At 37.7% G+C, this 14078-nt stretch overlaps 2 protein-coding genes and 1 pseudogene across 5 annotated transcripts in view; 1 reads left to right on the top strand and 2 right to left on the bottom strand.

Annotated features, from left to right (window-relative positions):
• LOC127612044 (ribosomal RNA processing protein 1 homolog A-like) overlaps positions 1-14078 on the top strand; it is a 189444-nt pseudogene that overhangs the window by 128426 nt on the left and 46940 nt on the right.
• LOC127612083 (ribosomal RNA processing protein 1 homolog A-like) overlaps positions 343-14078 on the bottom strand; it is a 103378-nt gene continuing 89642 nt past the window's right edge. For 3 of the 4 annotated variants that reach the window (XM_052083060.1, XM_052083059.1, XM_052083058.1), the window contains exons 11-12: positions 559-578; positions 343-466 (exon numbers count right to left, since the gene is read on the bottom strand). In XM_052083060.1, coding sequence (XP_051939020.1) covers positions 360-466; positions 559-578 — 127 coding nt within the window. In that variant the 3' untranslated portion in view covers positions 343-359. The remainder of the gene's footprint in view (positions 467-558; positions 579-14078) is intronic. The other variant, XM_052083061.1, reaches the window with a different exon arrangement.
• On the bottom strand, positions 1495-13681 carry LOC127612092 (ribosomal RNA processing protein 1 homolog A-like). Its single transcript, XM_052083073.1, has 10 exons — positions 13503-13681; positions 6152-6234; positions 5625-5682; positions 5460-5545; positions 5321-5382; positions 5089-5218; positions 4777-4841; positions 2670-2830; positions 1797-1903; positions 1495-1618 (listed from the first exon to the last, which is right to left on the bottom strand). The coding sequence occupies exons 1-10, from the start codon at positions 13627-13629 to the stop codon at positions 1517-1519; spliced, it is 981 nt and encodes a 326-aa protein (XP_051939033.1). The 5' UTR covers positions 13630-13681; the 3' UTR covers positions 1495-1516.

The following is a 14078-nucleotide window of genomic DNA, read 5'->3' on the forward strand; positions in this document are numbered from 1 at the left end:
TGTACTCAGCCATTCCATGTTTCTTCTGCCTTTAGCATCTTCAATGAGTGCTGTAATACTGCTGAGACTGTCTCTCAGAGACCTCGGTTCAGGTGTTTTTTCTTCAGCATCTTCCCACTCTTCCTCTTCCTCTTTAATGACAAAACCAGTCTCTCCATATTCCTGGTTATGGGTTGCAATATTACTGTCCATTTGCAGCAGGTCTTCTAGTGTGCTCTCTGGTGCTACTTTTTTTAGGCTCTGCAGATCATCATTGTAGAACTGGAAAGCTTCTTCCTCTTGTGTTGCTTGGCTTGCTTCACCAGAAAAGTTGCATTTTGAAGTGAGAAAGAGGTCCTTTACGATTCTTAGCCGTTTCCTCAAAGTTTCCTTGCATTTCCACGCTTCATCTTCTTTCTGCTGGCAAACATTTCATCATCCTCATCTGTAGAGACTTCCTCTGGATAGCCATCTTGAGGAAATAGACCTAACCGAAAAAAAAGGCAGAGGATGAGTCACATAACACAAATAAACAAGAAAGACATTGTGTCGTATCAGGCAATTTAAAAATAACAATACCTTCACTGAGATCCTGCAGCCTGCCATGAAAGAGAGAGAAAGTATGTTGAAAGACAAGAGGTCTGATAATGCATATCATAAACTACATTCGACTGGCGTAAAAATCACTCTTTTCCCAATCTGCTGAACAACTCTCTGATCCACTGAAATTTTAAGACACTGGCCAAAAATAGGATCCACTGGAGAGTTCCCAGGCGAAAACCACTGTTGACCAAAAAGAACACAAAGGCTCATCTCACATTTGCCAAAAGACATCAAGATGATCCTCAAAACCTTTGGAAAAAACATTCTGTCGACCGATGAATCAAAAATTGAATTTGTGCGGCCTGTTACATTTGGGGTAGAAATGATAGCATTTGATTAATAAAACATGGTGTTGCCAATGTGATGGTCTGGGGCTGCTTTTCTATCTGAGGACAAGGTCAATTTGCTGTGATTGATGGGACAATGAATTCTGCTGTCTACTAGAAAATCCTGAAGGATGATGTCCGACCATCAGTTTAGTTTGCACCCTCAAACTCAAGCACTCTTGGATCATGCAGAAAGACAACTAACCGTAACACAACAGCAAGTCCATCTCTGAACGGCTCAAAAAACAAAAGAAAATAAAGTAAGATTTTGCAGTGGTCAAGTCAAAGTCCGGATTTGAATCCAATAGAGATGCTGTGGCGTGACCTCAAAAGGGAAACTCTCCAATGTGGCATAGTTGAATTAAATCTGCCAAAGTGGGCCAAAATTCCTCCATAGCGTCAAAGACTGACCACAAATTATCGCAAATGCTTGATTTCAGTTATTGCTGCCAAGGGCGTCACAACCCATTACTAGCTTCAAGGGGCAATTACTTCTTCCACATAAGGACAGGAAGGTTTGGCTTTTCTTTTTGCCATATTTAAATCACACGGACCACAACAACAGATACAGTATGATACTTTCAAAACTGTCTGAGGGGCTACAAAACTTACACTTTGATGATTTTGTAGAGCCTCTCTCTATTGTGGCTGGGTGTGCTACTTCGAATTGACACCTCTAAGAGCTTGTCAGCAAGAGCTGCATAGTCAAACTGTAAAATAGATGTTTCATTAGAAGGGGGAAAGCAGAACATGGTATTTATCAAGAGCTCTGACTAAAGTGGTGCAGTGTAGCATATGTCTTTCCAATGAAAACCCAAGTATCCCAAAATATGTGTTCATTCTTGGAAAAACAACAACATGCATTTAGGATAAAAATACAATACTAACCTGTAGAACTGGTGCTGTATTATCATCATCATCATCATCATCAAATTGTAACTCTGTGTCGGAGTCTCCTGATTCATGAGCACCCTGTTTCAAGTATGATTTACTGCCTGAAAACAAAATAACCAGCAAATAATGTCTTCCTGGCATAAAAATTCAATTCAATTCAGTCATTTATCTACAAAATTATGTAACATTCATGGAGTTCTTTTTAAAACACTGTAGCATTCATGATTTGCAATCAATAACTTACACAAAAACAGGTTGTTGTGTGCTATATAAATAGTGATTCTGAACGGAAACTCAAAGTTTGGGGAATATTTTTTTTTTGGTCAGATTGCACTTAATGTTGCGTACTATATAGCAGTGGTCCCAAACACTTGCCCGTGGGCCTTTTGGTACTGAGCTGAACGATCGCTTGTGTGGCGCTTTCTCCAAAGCTATGGAAAGAAATCAAGCCTGCTGTTGGCCATGTGCAAGGTACATTCTCAAAAACGGGCATGACGACAATCCAGTTGAATCAGCTGAACAAGTATTACTGAAGTGATGATGTGGAAAGCATGTTAATGCCAGCGGATTTGCACATCCTGCCCACCTAAAGATGAGCGGTTTAGTCGCTATGACCTAGCAATGCGGCCACCAAAATATCAAACACCGTATGTAGGATGGATTCGTTCATCCATCCATCCGTCCATTTTGCAAAGTGCTAACTTCAAAATCATTACGTTGACACTTTGAAAGGAAAATCAACTCAAAAATGTTCTTTAAAACAATATGCATTATGCAGCCTCATTAGTCTAAACATGGTATTACGATTAATATTGTGTTTGTGGAAAAATTAAACAACAAACTCTTCCCATTTTTGTGAAAATGTACCGTTAATCTGCTTCACGGGGTCCTCTTCATCATCAGAGGACTGGCCTGAATCAGAGGACTCTGCTTCTTTCAGCTCCCTCATCAGATCCTCAATGGCATAGGGAGCCTGGTCAATAATTGTGTTGAAGATGCTGTTGCAGATCGCTCGGAAAAGTGTCCGACTGGTGAGACGGTCAATTAAAGAGAATGGTCGATCAGTGGATGGCAAATATTACAAAGCAAGCAGGAAGCTTCAGATCAAGACAGAATTTCGCTGCCATTCATCAGTGACGCTCCTAAAACTAGTATGATCAATAAAGGATGTGTTGCCTGTAATATTACACGACCAGGACGCCAGCCAAATCCTCTTGAACACTGACATCCAAATTGGAGATATTTTGCTTTGGTGACGTTATTCAATGTTAAGGTCAAAAGTTGTATGATTGTCTGGCAAATTAGATGAATACACTTTCAAGCCATTGAAATGAAAACATATTCAAAGGCCCGATAATTCTACCACATTTGAAGTAAACATATTCCGCTGGGTTATGGGGTATTCAAGACTGACAAAACGTTTTCATATACGTAAAATTATTGTTACCCCTCTGTTAATGAAAGAATAACCCTCAGTGATCACAGAAATAACTTCAATCTGACCAAAGTACAGTCAAACCCCGGCTTTCGGATTTCGACCAGAAAATTTGAGATTTTTACACCTCAGGTTAGAACTGAAAACCGGTTTTCGACCAAACTGAGCACACCCGAATACGCCACTTGACTCCTTTCGGGTTTCTTACACGAGCAAGTGACGCTTACACGTTTGACGTTCACAAAAATACCGTATTATGAAACAGTCTTGGTTATTCTATAATTTACTGGTTGTAGCGTGGTAACTTTATGAATAAAACATTTGTCATAAGGTGTCATATGCTGTCGGTAGAACTAACGATGACACGTGGTAGATTCTTTCGTCAAATTGATAGTAGATTACACATGCATCGTCTTGGGAAGAGGATGTCAAGCCACAGCAATACTTACCTGTATTAATGATTACCAGGAAATTAATCTTTGCGGTGTGAGACTGGAAAAAAATACTCTGATTTTGTGGTGTGCTGTATTCATGATGCCATATGAGTACAACATAATTTGATCCATTTATTTCGTTGAATAATCCTGGAGTACACAGCTGCTGATATAATGTTCATTGTTAATGCATAGTTTTCAAACATTTACCCTTGAAGCATTATACTTTGGAGTATCAGAATTCTTGATTATGAATATCAGTCAAAATAGAAAAATGGCTTCCTATGATGAACGTTTACGGAACCCAAAATTAGTTACCATGGTTTCCCATTGGGTAATCCAACGGAATCGAAAAACGTGAATTTCCTAAATCCTCAGGCCTGCTACGGTACATCTTTTTTTCCCACCCGCAACGATCAGTTTGACAATCGCCACCATTGTTGTTTTGATCTCGCATGAAGTAATGTCGCATGTCGTTCTTGCAATATGCGGAAAGTAGATGATTGCCAAGTTTTGTATCGTTAAAACAAGTGTTGCGAACAAGTGTTGCGAATGTTTATTGCGGAGGTATCACGGAGGAAGCAGCTAAAGTTGGATAGTTTTTTGCGATAAGTTGACTTTGAGAAAGCCTTGCATCATTGGAAGCGGAGTAAAGAGAGAATTTATGAACGCAAAGACCAAACTATGGAATGAAATAAGAACCTATTTCTCAGCAAATCTCGTATGCCTGAATTATTAAAATTTTTGCAGCATTTGTTGATAAGAAATAAACCTATTAGCAATGTATATTGTTGCTGTTTGTGTTATTATCATATGCAATTGAATAAGTAGACCATTTAAGAATTCGAAATTTGGGACTCTCGAAATGCCTAATGGGACTCACTTTTCTCATCAGCCAGTCCCTGGGACTGGCTGGGGTTAAACTGTAATATTATCACTCCGCGCGCATACACACGCACTCACACACAAACACACACTCACACAAAATGTACTTTTTAGTACATATTTTTTAAGTCAACACCATTAAAAATGGTGTGGAAGATTTAAAAAAATATACTTCCCTGCAGATATGAAATCAAACAAAAGGACGCTAAGAGGAACTTACTCCTTGGTCTTGGCTGCCGTTTTGCAGAATGGCTCGATGAATCTCAGGTTCTGGTCAGCAGTGAGCTACGGAGAAAAAATGTGATATTTCCTCAAAATCTTTTGCAGAATCCTCTATAATGGATGTGTCACTCAAACTATAATATTGGCATTTAGAGTGGATAGACATCAAAATTTCATATCTAAATTCTCTTCAGTTTATTTTTGTCAAGTGAAAGGCATTCAACAGGATCAATAAAATAAATACGGACAAGTACCCAAATCTCCATCTACGCTCCATACTCCAAATGACCCGTTTGGATCATAACTTTACCTCTGATGCACCCACAGCTCCTAGTTCCGTCAAGTAAAGGTCCAAGATATGAAACTGCAGACCAGCAGGTGCACCGTTGCCACTGTTCAGGAGCTCTGTTGCAAAGAGCTCCAGAAATCTTGAGACCACACTAAAAAAAAAAAAAAAAAAAATAGAAAAGACATTATGTAAAATATTTAACCTATGTTATGACGTACTGTACAATTTGCGCATGACAGTTTTTATGGATTACCTGCTATCCCAATTGTTTCTCTTCAGCATCTCAAAGCTTTGTCTGAACATGAAGCGGATCAGCTGTAATACGAAAAGAAGGGCCACCATAAGGGGGAGAAAAGTGATATATTCATGGACGCGCGCGCACGCACACACACCTGGAAAAACTTGTCCATTCGTAGTCTGTCAATGCCAGTCCACTCTCTTTTGAAGGTCTTAAGGGAGCTCTCCAGATATAATAGTTCTGTGGAAAACAATTTTCACCACCGGCTTTTGACATTTTAATTTGTATTTGGAATTACACCAGCATAGGATCAACTTACGTCCATCAATGTCATGAAAGGTGTGAATCAGTGTGCAAACAGAGTTGGAAAGCTCCTCCTGTGAACAACATTGTGCCTCAAATTAAGCAAATAGAAAGTGAAACAATCCAAGAAAGGCTCAATATATTTAACAATTAAATGGCAGTGGGTGCCATTAATTCAGCCCAGCACGCAGGGTCGTGGTGGCCAGAGGGAATATTGTGGGATTCCTGAATGGCCGGTCCATTTCAGGACCAGTTTAACAATCCCTGCCCCCAAATGGCATAAAAATTACGTTTTTGCGCATGACAGCCGCTGTCTACAGTCACCGAGTGGTTGCACCGCGACTCCAGCGGTCCATCAAAATACATCTCCTAGACGCCTCCTTAGTGAGGTGTTCCGGGCATGTCCCAAAGGTAGGAATTCCTTGGGGCGAACCAGGACAGCCTGGGAACGCCTTGGGAAGAGCTCAAAGAAGTGATTGGCGACAAATCACAGCTCAGCCTGAAAATGTTCCACAAGCCGTGACGAAAGAAATAAAGAAATACCTGTAAAAGTGGTTTGTCCTGCATCCACAAGCAGTAGAACAGACCTTTCCACAGCTTGAGCATTTCTTCACTCGTAAAGCCATCTGGACAAAGAATAATAAAACCAAAGGAGCGCCTTGGTGAATAAGATAAGAAAACCTTTATTAGACTCGCAATGGAGAAATTCCCGATTCACAGCTGCAAAGTTATGAAAGGAAGAAGTAGAACAACAAAATATAGGAGCTGCTCTAAAGGCAGCCACTCACGCGGCACCATTTTGAAGTCAAAATAACAAAAATAACACAACACATGGGACACAGACAGTCGTGCAATCTTCACCACTTTTCTGCATACACTTTGTTGCCTCAAGCAGTTATAGATGAAAGAGGAGAGGATCAAAGTGTCCTTTCACCAGTCGATCAGAGACGTCATGCTGAAAATGTGCACACGTCTGCTACAAGCTAAGTTTTGAAAGCAAACACGAAGCTGTAGCGTCCAGTGACGAAAAAGAGATTGGCTCACATCTCCTGTCACATGCAAATCCACTTCAATTCCAAGCCGCGACTCCCAGTTCCACATCCGCATCGGCGCTACGCGCTAACGTCCCCTCTTCTCATCGTCGGCTCCTCAAGCCTTACATCCATCCAGCCGCAGACCGTTCAACAGCACCAATCTCTCCGCTGAACAAAGTGGGGCTGTGAAAAATGCTGCCCATTACAGGCGCAAGACACAAGCGCCCCGGGACTGTCCAGCAACGACAGTCAAATGGCGCTGATATTCCTCCCAGTCAAAAACAGTGCTGGTATACCCATGCTGCCGAGAAGGCGCAACCACCAAGCACAGAGTCTTGATGAATGTCGTGGCCAAAAAATGCTGAAAAAAGTCCACATCAGGTCCACACGACATAACAACAAACACAAAGTTACAAAACAAAAACACAAAAATAACAACAAAAAAGCAAAGCTCATGAGAGCACTTGCAGACGGCTGCCAACTCGGGCGCCATCTTGCCTTCAAATCGAATCGAGTATTATATCAGCTGTTTTTGGACAAAGCAAGGACAAGGAAGGCAGCTTTCATTAGATCGTACATTTCATACAGAAAGTAACTCACCACGCTCCATTTTAAAACAAATAAGCTATTCACACACAGACCTCATAACTAGAAGAAAGGGGACATTTGAGTAAACATTGATCAGGAGGGACTACTACAGTGTTAGGTTGTCAGAATCAAATGCGTGTAGATTTATTTTTACCTATTAACCCTCGAAGTCCACCGCTTGCGATAAATGTAAAATTATGTCTTTGAATCAAAGGCTAAGGCATTCGGAAAAACACGTGAGAGCTGAAACGTATGGGGGGGGTTCTAAAATGGCCTAAATTTCATGACGTCACCGGCTGATAGTTCTCAGGCATTACAGCAATAATAAAAAAGGTTTTGATTCCGTAATCTTCACAATTTACATATTTTGCACCATAGAGACCCATTAAAATTCATATTTTTGAAAGCATCGTAAACCTAATGTGTAAACATGCATTTCACACGATTTTTACGTCAATCGCTTTGTTTTCGCTTGGACAGACGTATGCATACCACATTGTTGGGTTGAGGTCATTCCAATTGTGCAACTTTTAGGTGGCGCCAGAGGATCGCAAATGAGTTTGCCTCTTTGCAGGAGGCTTCAAACCAATGCATTTTACATGAACACGTCCGGTCGGGATTGTTAGTAGGGCTTGGTTGGGACCTCCAGACACAATTTTTTTTTCCTTTTGCAAAAAATAAAGAATAAAAAAATCCCAAAGAACTAATAAAAACTATATATGTATGGATAGCACAGATGCCTCTGAACATTTTGAGTGTTTGAAAAAAAAAAAAGAATGTTTGTATAACACAAAATACATCATTACAAAAATTGTAAAATGCGTAACTTAGGGTTTTTTTTCATTTGAAGGACCCATTAAACTGCCTTTGAAAAGTAGTCTGAAGTTTGTTGCTAGTCGAAACAGGGCACACGCTGCGAGCCCCGAAATTCCCCATCCCACTAAGCAGCGCACAATTACAAGTGTTTTCGAAGGCAGCAACAGTATGTGATGGCAATAAACCTGGGATCAGGTCGGCCTCCAATCGATAAAAACAAGTCAAGCCAACCTCCACAACGATTGTTCATCCTCTATGACGGTAACGCCGCCAAGTGCTGCAAAAGCCAATTTAAAAATAAAAGCCTAACTAGTGTCCTGCTATTGATTGGTAGCCGTCAATTTTGAAGTTTCACAGCCGGCATTCACAGCCGGTTGATGGCATGTTACTGTAATAATACAAGAGTTGCGGCTTAGAATTGAAGCAGATTTACATCAATTCAATACATTTAAAATAATTGCCATATCAGAAACTTGGCTTGATGAAGATAAAACAACTGAAATGGAAATAGAAGGTTATGAAATGTTTGCAACTAATAGAGAAAACAAAAAAGGAGGGGGGGGGGTTGCAATATATGTAGACAAAGCACTTAAATGCAGTAAAATCGAGAGATTGACAAACACAATAGAAAACCTAATGGAATGTCTAACCATTGAAATACACAATAAAAAGGCATCAAATATCATCATAAGTTGCATCTATAGGACACCAGGAACATGTATTGACACATTCAATAAAAAACTAACATATATGCTCAGTTACTACAACGATAAGAAAACACGAATAATATGTGGTGACTTTAACATTGACTTATTAAACAAAAATAGACACAAAAAAACAACTGACTTCATAAATACTATGTACAGCAACAGCTTTTTCCCAGTAATCCTGAAACCTAGCAGAATAACAGTTGACACGGCCATATTAATAGATAACATATTTATAAATAAGATTGATCATAAAATGGAAAGTGGACTTCTCATTAATGACATAAGTGACCACTTGCCTGTTTTTGCAGTTTTTCATAATTATTTCGATAGAAAAGCTAAATCAACAAATTGTATAACAGAAATAAGACTAAGAACCCAACGTTCCATCGATGCCTTTAAGCAAGACCTAGAAAAACAAAACTGGACCGAGGTCTACTCAAACGAAGACCCAAATACAGCGTTTGAAGTATTTCAGTCTACCATAATCTCCTTATATGATAAACATTTTCCATTAACTAAAGTTTCCAAAAAGTATAAAGACCCAAGTAAGCCATGGATAACGAAAGGCATAGAAAACGCATGTAAAAAGAAAAACAATTTATATAATATATAAATAAATAAATAAAGCCATTGTTTTATTTATTTATTTTGTTGTATTTTTTTCTCATCTTATTTGATGTAGTTTTTTAACATTGTACTCGTGATTTTAACTGCTTGTTGTAAGGTGTCCTTGAGTTTCTAGAAAGGCGCCCACAAATAAAATGTATTATTATTATTATTATTATTATATAAATTGTTTTTAAAATTCAGAACTGAAGCAGCAGAAAAAAAATATAAGACCTATAAAAATAAACTAGTAAATATTATAAGAACCAGTAAAAGAGATTATTATCATGCACTATTAGAGCAGAATAAAGGTAACACACAAGAAATATGGAAAATACTTAACCAAGTAATCAGAAATAGTCCTAAAAAAATTGATTATCCAGAGTATTTTATCAAAGGCAAAAATACTATTTTGGAAAAAACTGCAGAAATAGCAACTGAATTTAATGAGTATTTTGTCAACATCGGCAGTAACCTAGCAAAACAAATTCCTGACCCAACAGACCTGTTTGAAGTGGATAGATACGTAGAAAAAAACTCCTCCACGATGTTCCTTACTGCAGTAAAACAAGAAGAAGTATCAAATATTATAAAAACTTTTAAAAATAAAAAGTCAACTGATTGCTTTAATATTGATATGACAATAATCAAGCAGATTATAGAATATGTAGTGCGACCTTTCACACACATATGCAACCTGTCATTCAAAGCTGGTATCTTTCCATCAAAAATGAAAATTGCTAAAGTTATTCCAATCTATGAAAGTGGAGAAAAACATCTGTTTACAAATTATAGACCAATATCACTACTACCACAATTTTCAAAAATATTAGAAAAACTATTTTCTCGCAGACTTGATAGTTTTATACAAAAGCATGCGCTGTTAAGTGAGAATCAATATGGCTTCAGGGAAAAACGGACCACCTCAATGGCAGTTATGGAGTTTGTGGAAGCTGTTGGGGTTTTCCTAGTTCTAAAAAAAGCTTTTGACACAATAGATCACAGTATATTATTGAAAAAAACTAGAAAGATATGGCATTAGAGGTGTAGCTTATAAATGGATAAGTTATTTAGAAAACAGATATCAGTACGTGCAACTCAACAATAAAAAACGAATCAACTGAAAATCACTCACGGAGTACCTCAGGGGTCAGTGCTTGGTCCAAAACTATTCATCTTATATATAAATGATATCTGCAAGGTCTCAAAACTATTTAAATGTGTCCTATTGGCTGATGATACAACTTTCTACTGTTCTGGAATAAATCTGAAACAGCTCCTGACAACCGTAGAAAACGAATTAAACAAATTAAAAAACTGGTTCGAAACTCAATTGAAATAGAAAGAGCGTATGAAACCAAGTTTCTCGGATTAGTAATAGACTCAAAACTATGTTGGAAACCACATATCGATAACGTAAAAAGAAAAATAGCCAAGACCGTAGGGATCCTCTACAAAACCAAGGAAGTGCTAAATAAGAGATCCTTGTACACATTATACACTTCATTATTATTACCATACATGACCTACTGTGTGGAAATATGGGGAAATGCCTGCAAAACAAACACACTCCCTATTCTCAAACTACAAAAAAAAGCAATTCGAATTATTAATAGATCAAATTATACGGAACCCACAAATCCACTATTTATTAAATTAAATACGATGAAATTTTATGACCTGGTTGACTTTAAAATCGCCCAATTAATGTACAAAGCACACAATAACCTGCTCTGCTAAAACATTCAGAAGTTTTTTGAAATTCGAGAAAGCAACTATGAATTAAGAGGTACCAACTTATTCAAAAAACTCAAAACAAGAACAAACATCAAGCAAAGAAGTGTATCTAGCAAAGGTGTTAATCTGTGGAATAATCTCGAAACGGACCTAAAAATGAGTAAATCGCTTGCTGAGTTCAAAAACAAATTCAAAAAAATAGTACAAACAACCTACACCAATCAGAGTTAAAATGATAAATTCTAAACATTAAATATAATGATAAATCAGAACTAAGTTGATAAATAGAGAAAGGTATTGCAATACCCATTATGAATACAAGAGAAAATTGACACAAGAGTGCCAGGGTGAGGATGTATATAATCCCGATACAAACCAAAAGTTGTGAAAATATCACGGTTAAGGGTAAAGTATGAGCCTTAATGGAGACTTCTTCTTACTTTTTCTTTTCTGATTGATATAAAAATGATTTAGTAGATATAAACACATAACGGGGTAGGACAAGATAAGTTTTTTTACTTCATCCTACTCCCTTGAACATAACTGTGTTGAATGAAGACTGATTTCTTTCTTTTACTTTTTTATCTACCTTATTTTCTGTCAAATTATTACTGTATATGTTTTATGTTCAATAAACAACCCAAACCCAAACCAAACATGGGACACTTTGATTAGCTCCTCTTTCATTTATAACTGCATCAAACAACAAACTGCATGCAGGAAAAGTGGTCAAGATTGCACGACTGTGTCTTATCGAGTCAACTACAATTTTATTGTCAAATGTGCTGTATGTGCAACATACCTTTACATTCCCTCTCACAACATGCAACAAGACAAGACACATTAGACACAGACAATCTTATGTGTTGTATTGTAGTTAGAACTGCATGACTGTCCGTGTTTTATGTTGTGTTGTGTTTATTATTTTACTTCATGTTAACTGTTTTGTAAAGCGCTTTGTTACAGCTGCCGCTGTTGTGAAAGCGCTATATAAATCAGCATGTATTGTATTGTATTTTGTTATTATGACTTCAAGATGGCGCCGCAAAAGTGGCTGCCTTTATAGCAGCTCCTATATTTTGTTCTACTTTCTTCCTTTATAACTTTGCTGCTGTAAATTGGGATTTTCTCCATTGTGAGACAATTATAGGTTTTCTTATTCTTATTCAAATAGTGCATACCAACTAAACTCTTACCTGAGGCAGAAAAAAAATGCAAGCATTTAAAAAAAATAAAATCAAGGCTCTTGAATTGGACTTTTGTCACCACTGGTAAAATTTCCAATCAGAATGTTCATGCACAGTATCGGTAACAGATTTGACACTGGTCGAAACGGCAGATAGTGATATCTGAATTTCAAACCTTAAGTATAGATGTCTGCAACGTTACCATATTTTCATGACTACAAGGCACATTCAAAACTCTTACATGTCCTCCAAAATGGAAGGAACGCCTAATAATGTGGGGCACTTTGTGTATGAACCAAGTTCCAAATTCTGTGAATGATGTGGAGTAGCTGCACTGCATTTGACTGATTGATGTGCGGACAGGCTGCTTATATAAAGGAAAAGCAGGCGTAACTTAGGACAGCATGCAGACATTAAGCGCCTTCCTCAACATTAAACTTAATTCACACAGAGAGGAGAGGAAGACATTAATGTCTACAAGATCTCAAATATCGGCCAGATTTTTTTTTATATTTTCAGACACTGTGGCAGACATGTGCCCATGAATTTTGGTAGAGAATAGAGAGAACATCAAGCCGCGTTAAGCATTATGCCCTATAGTGAACGCCTATGGGCAAGAAAAAGCTCAATTAAAATGTATTATTATTATTATTAATGCTCATAAAATCCTAAACAAAGAGACTATTACTTATTTTCAGAGGTTGAAGTGGATTTAAGTGTTAATTTGGGTGGCGATAAGTTGTCAAACATTAAGACACGTTAAGCTTATTCTCAACAGTGAGCCTCCTGATAGCTTAATGTCCATAAAATCTATGATAGTGTAGCGATTTTTGATATCCACAGAGGTTTACGTGGGCATAGGTAGAAATGTGCATGTGAATTTTGATAACTGCTCGTAGTTTCCTGACATTAACATTACATTTGGCTTTTTTTTTTAACAATAAGCGTTTTAGTTAGCACGACGTTGCTGATGTATACAATGTTAATTGTGGATAGTGTAACTTAACCTTTTAAATCTGAACCCACTTACCGTACTGTAAAACATTGTTTAGTTTCGAAGGATGGAATTTAATTAAAAACTGAGCTTGGACACAAAAAGTGTCCATATAGTGATATGTAACGTTCAAAACACAAGACAATGCTATTAATTCGTATTTGTGAATGTTCCGAGCACCGTTATAAATGCACATAAGAGCACTAAACGCGAGTTACTTACCCGTCAGTTTCTGTGATCTGACATTTATATACTTCTTTAGCTTTTTTAATGCTTTTGTTCGAATGGGCTTTTCGTTTGAGGCTAACTTTTGTGCCAGTTGAATCTCTGGATCGTGAACGGCCGCCATTTTCACACTAATTCACGTGGAGCGGTGCTGCTCAGGCGCACTTTCCTTCATTTCGTCGCAGACAGATGACATCACACATTGCCATCACAGGCACGGATGTATGTTCCTGTATCTTGTTTTCGGTTATTTTGAAAAGTCAAAAAGTCAAAGTCAAAAGCCAGCTTTATTGTAAAACATGCTCTATTTACAACATCCAGCATAGATGAAATTTATTTCCCCTCAACCACAGTGCAAATATCCGGTGCATTAAAAAGCACAAAGCTAAAAACAAGGGCAGTGAAAATTGAATACAAAGGACATATATAAATATGAACAAATATAAATAATACATTGCAATCAACAGTCAACAGACAAACAAGTGTACAGAAGAGATTTAGGGCCAATAAAGAAAAAAATCCAAGGTTGGCAAGATTCCCACTTTTGTCTCAGAATTCTAACTTTATTCTCAG

This window comes from Hippocampus zosterae, chromosome 12 (genome assembly GCF_025434085.1).
Source record: "Hippocampus zosterae strain Florida chromosome 12, ASM2543408v3, whole genome shotgun sequence".
NCBI classification, from domain to species: domain Eukaryota; kingdom Metazoa; phylum Chordata; class Actinopteri; order Syngnathiformes; family Syngnathidae; genus Hippocampus; species Hippocampus zosterae.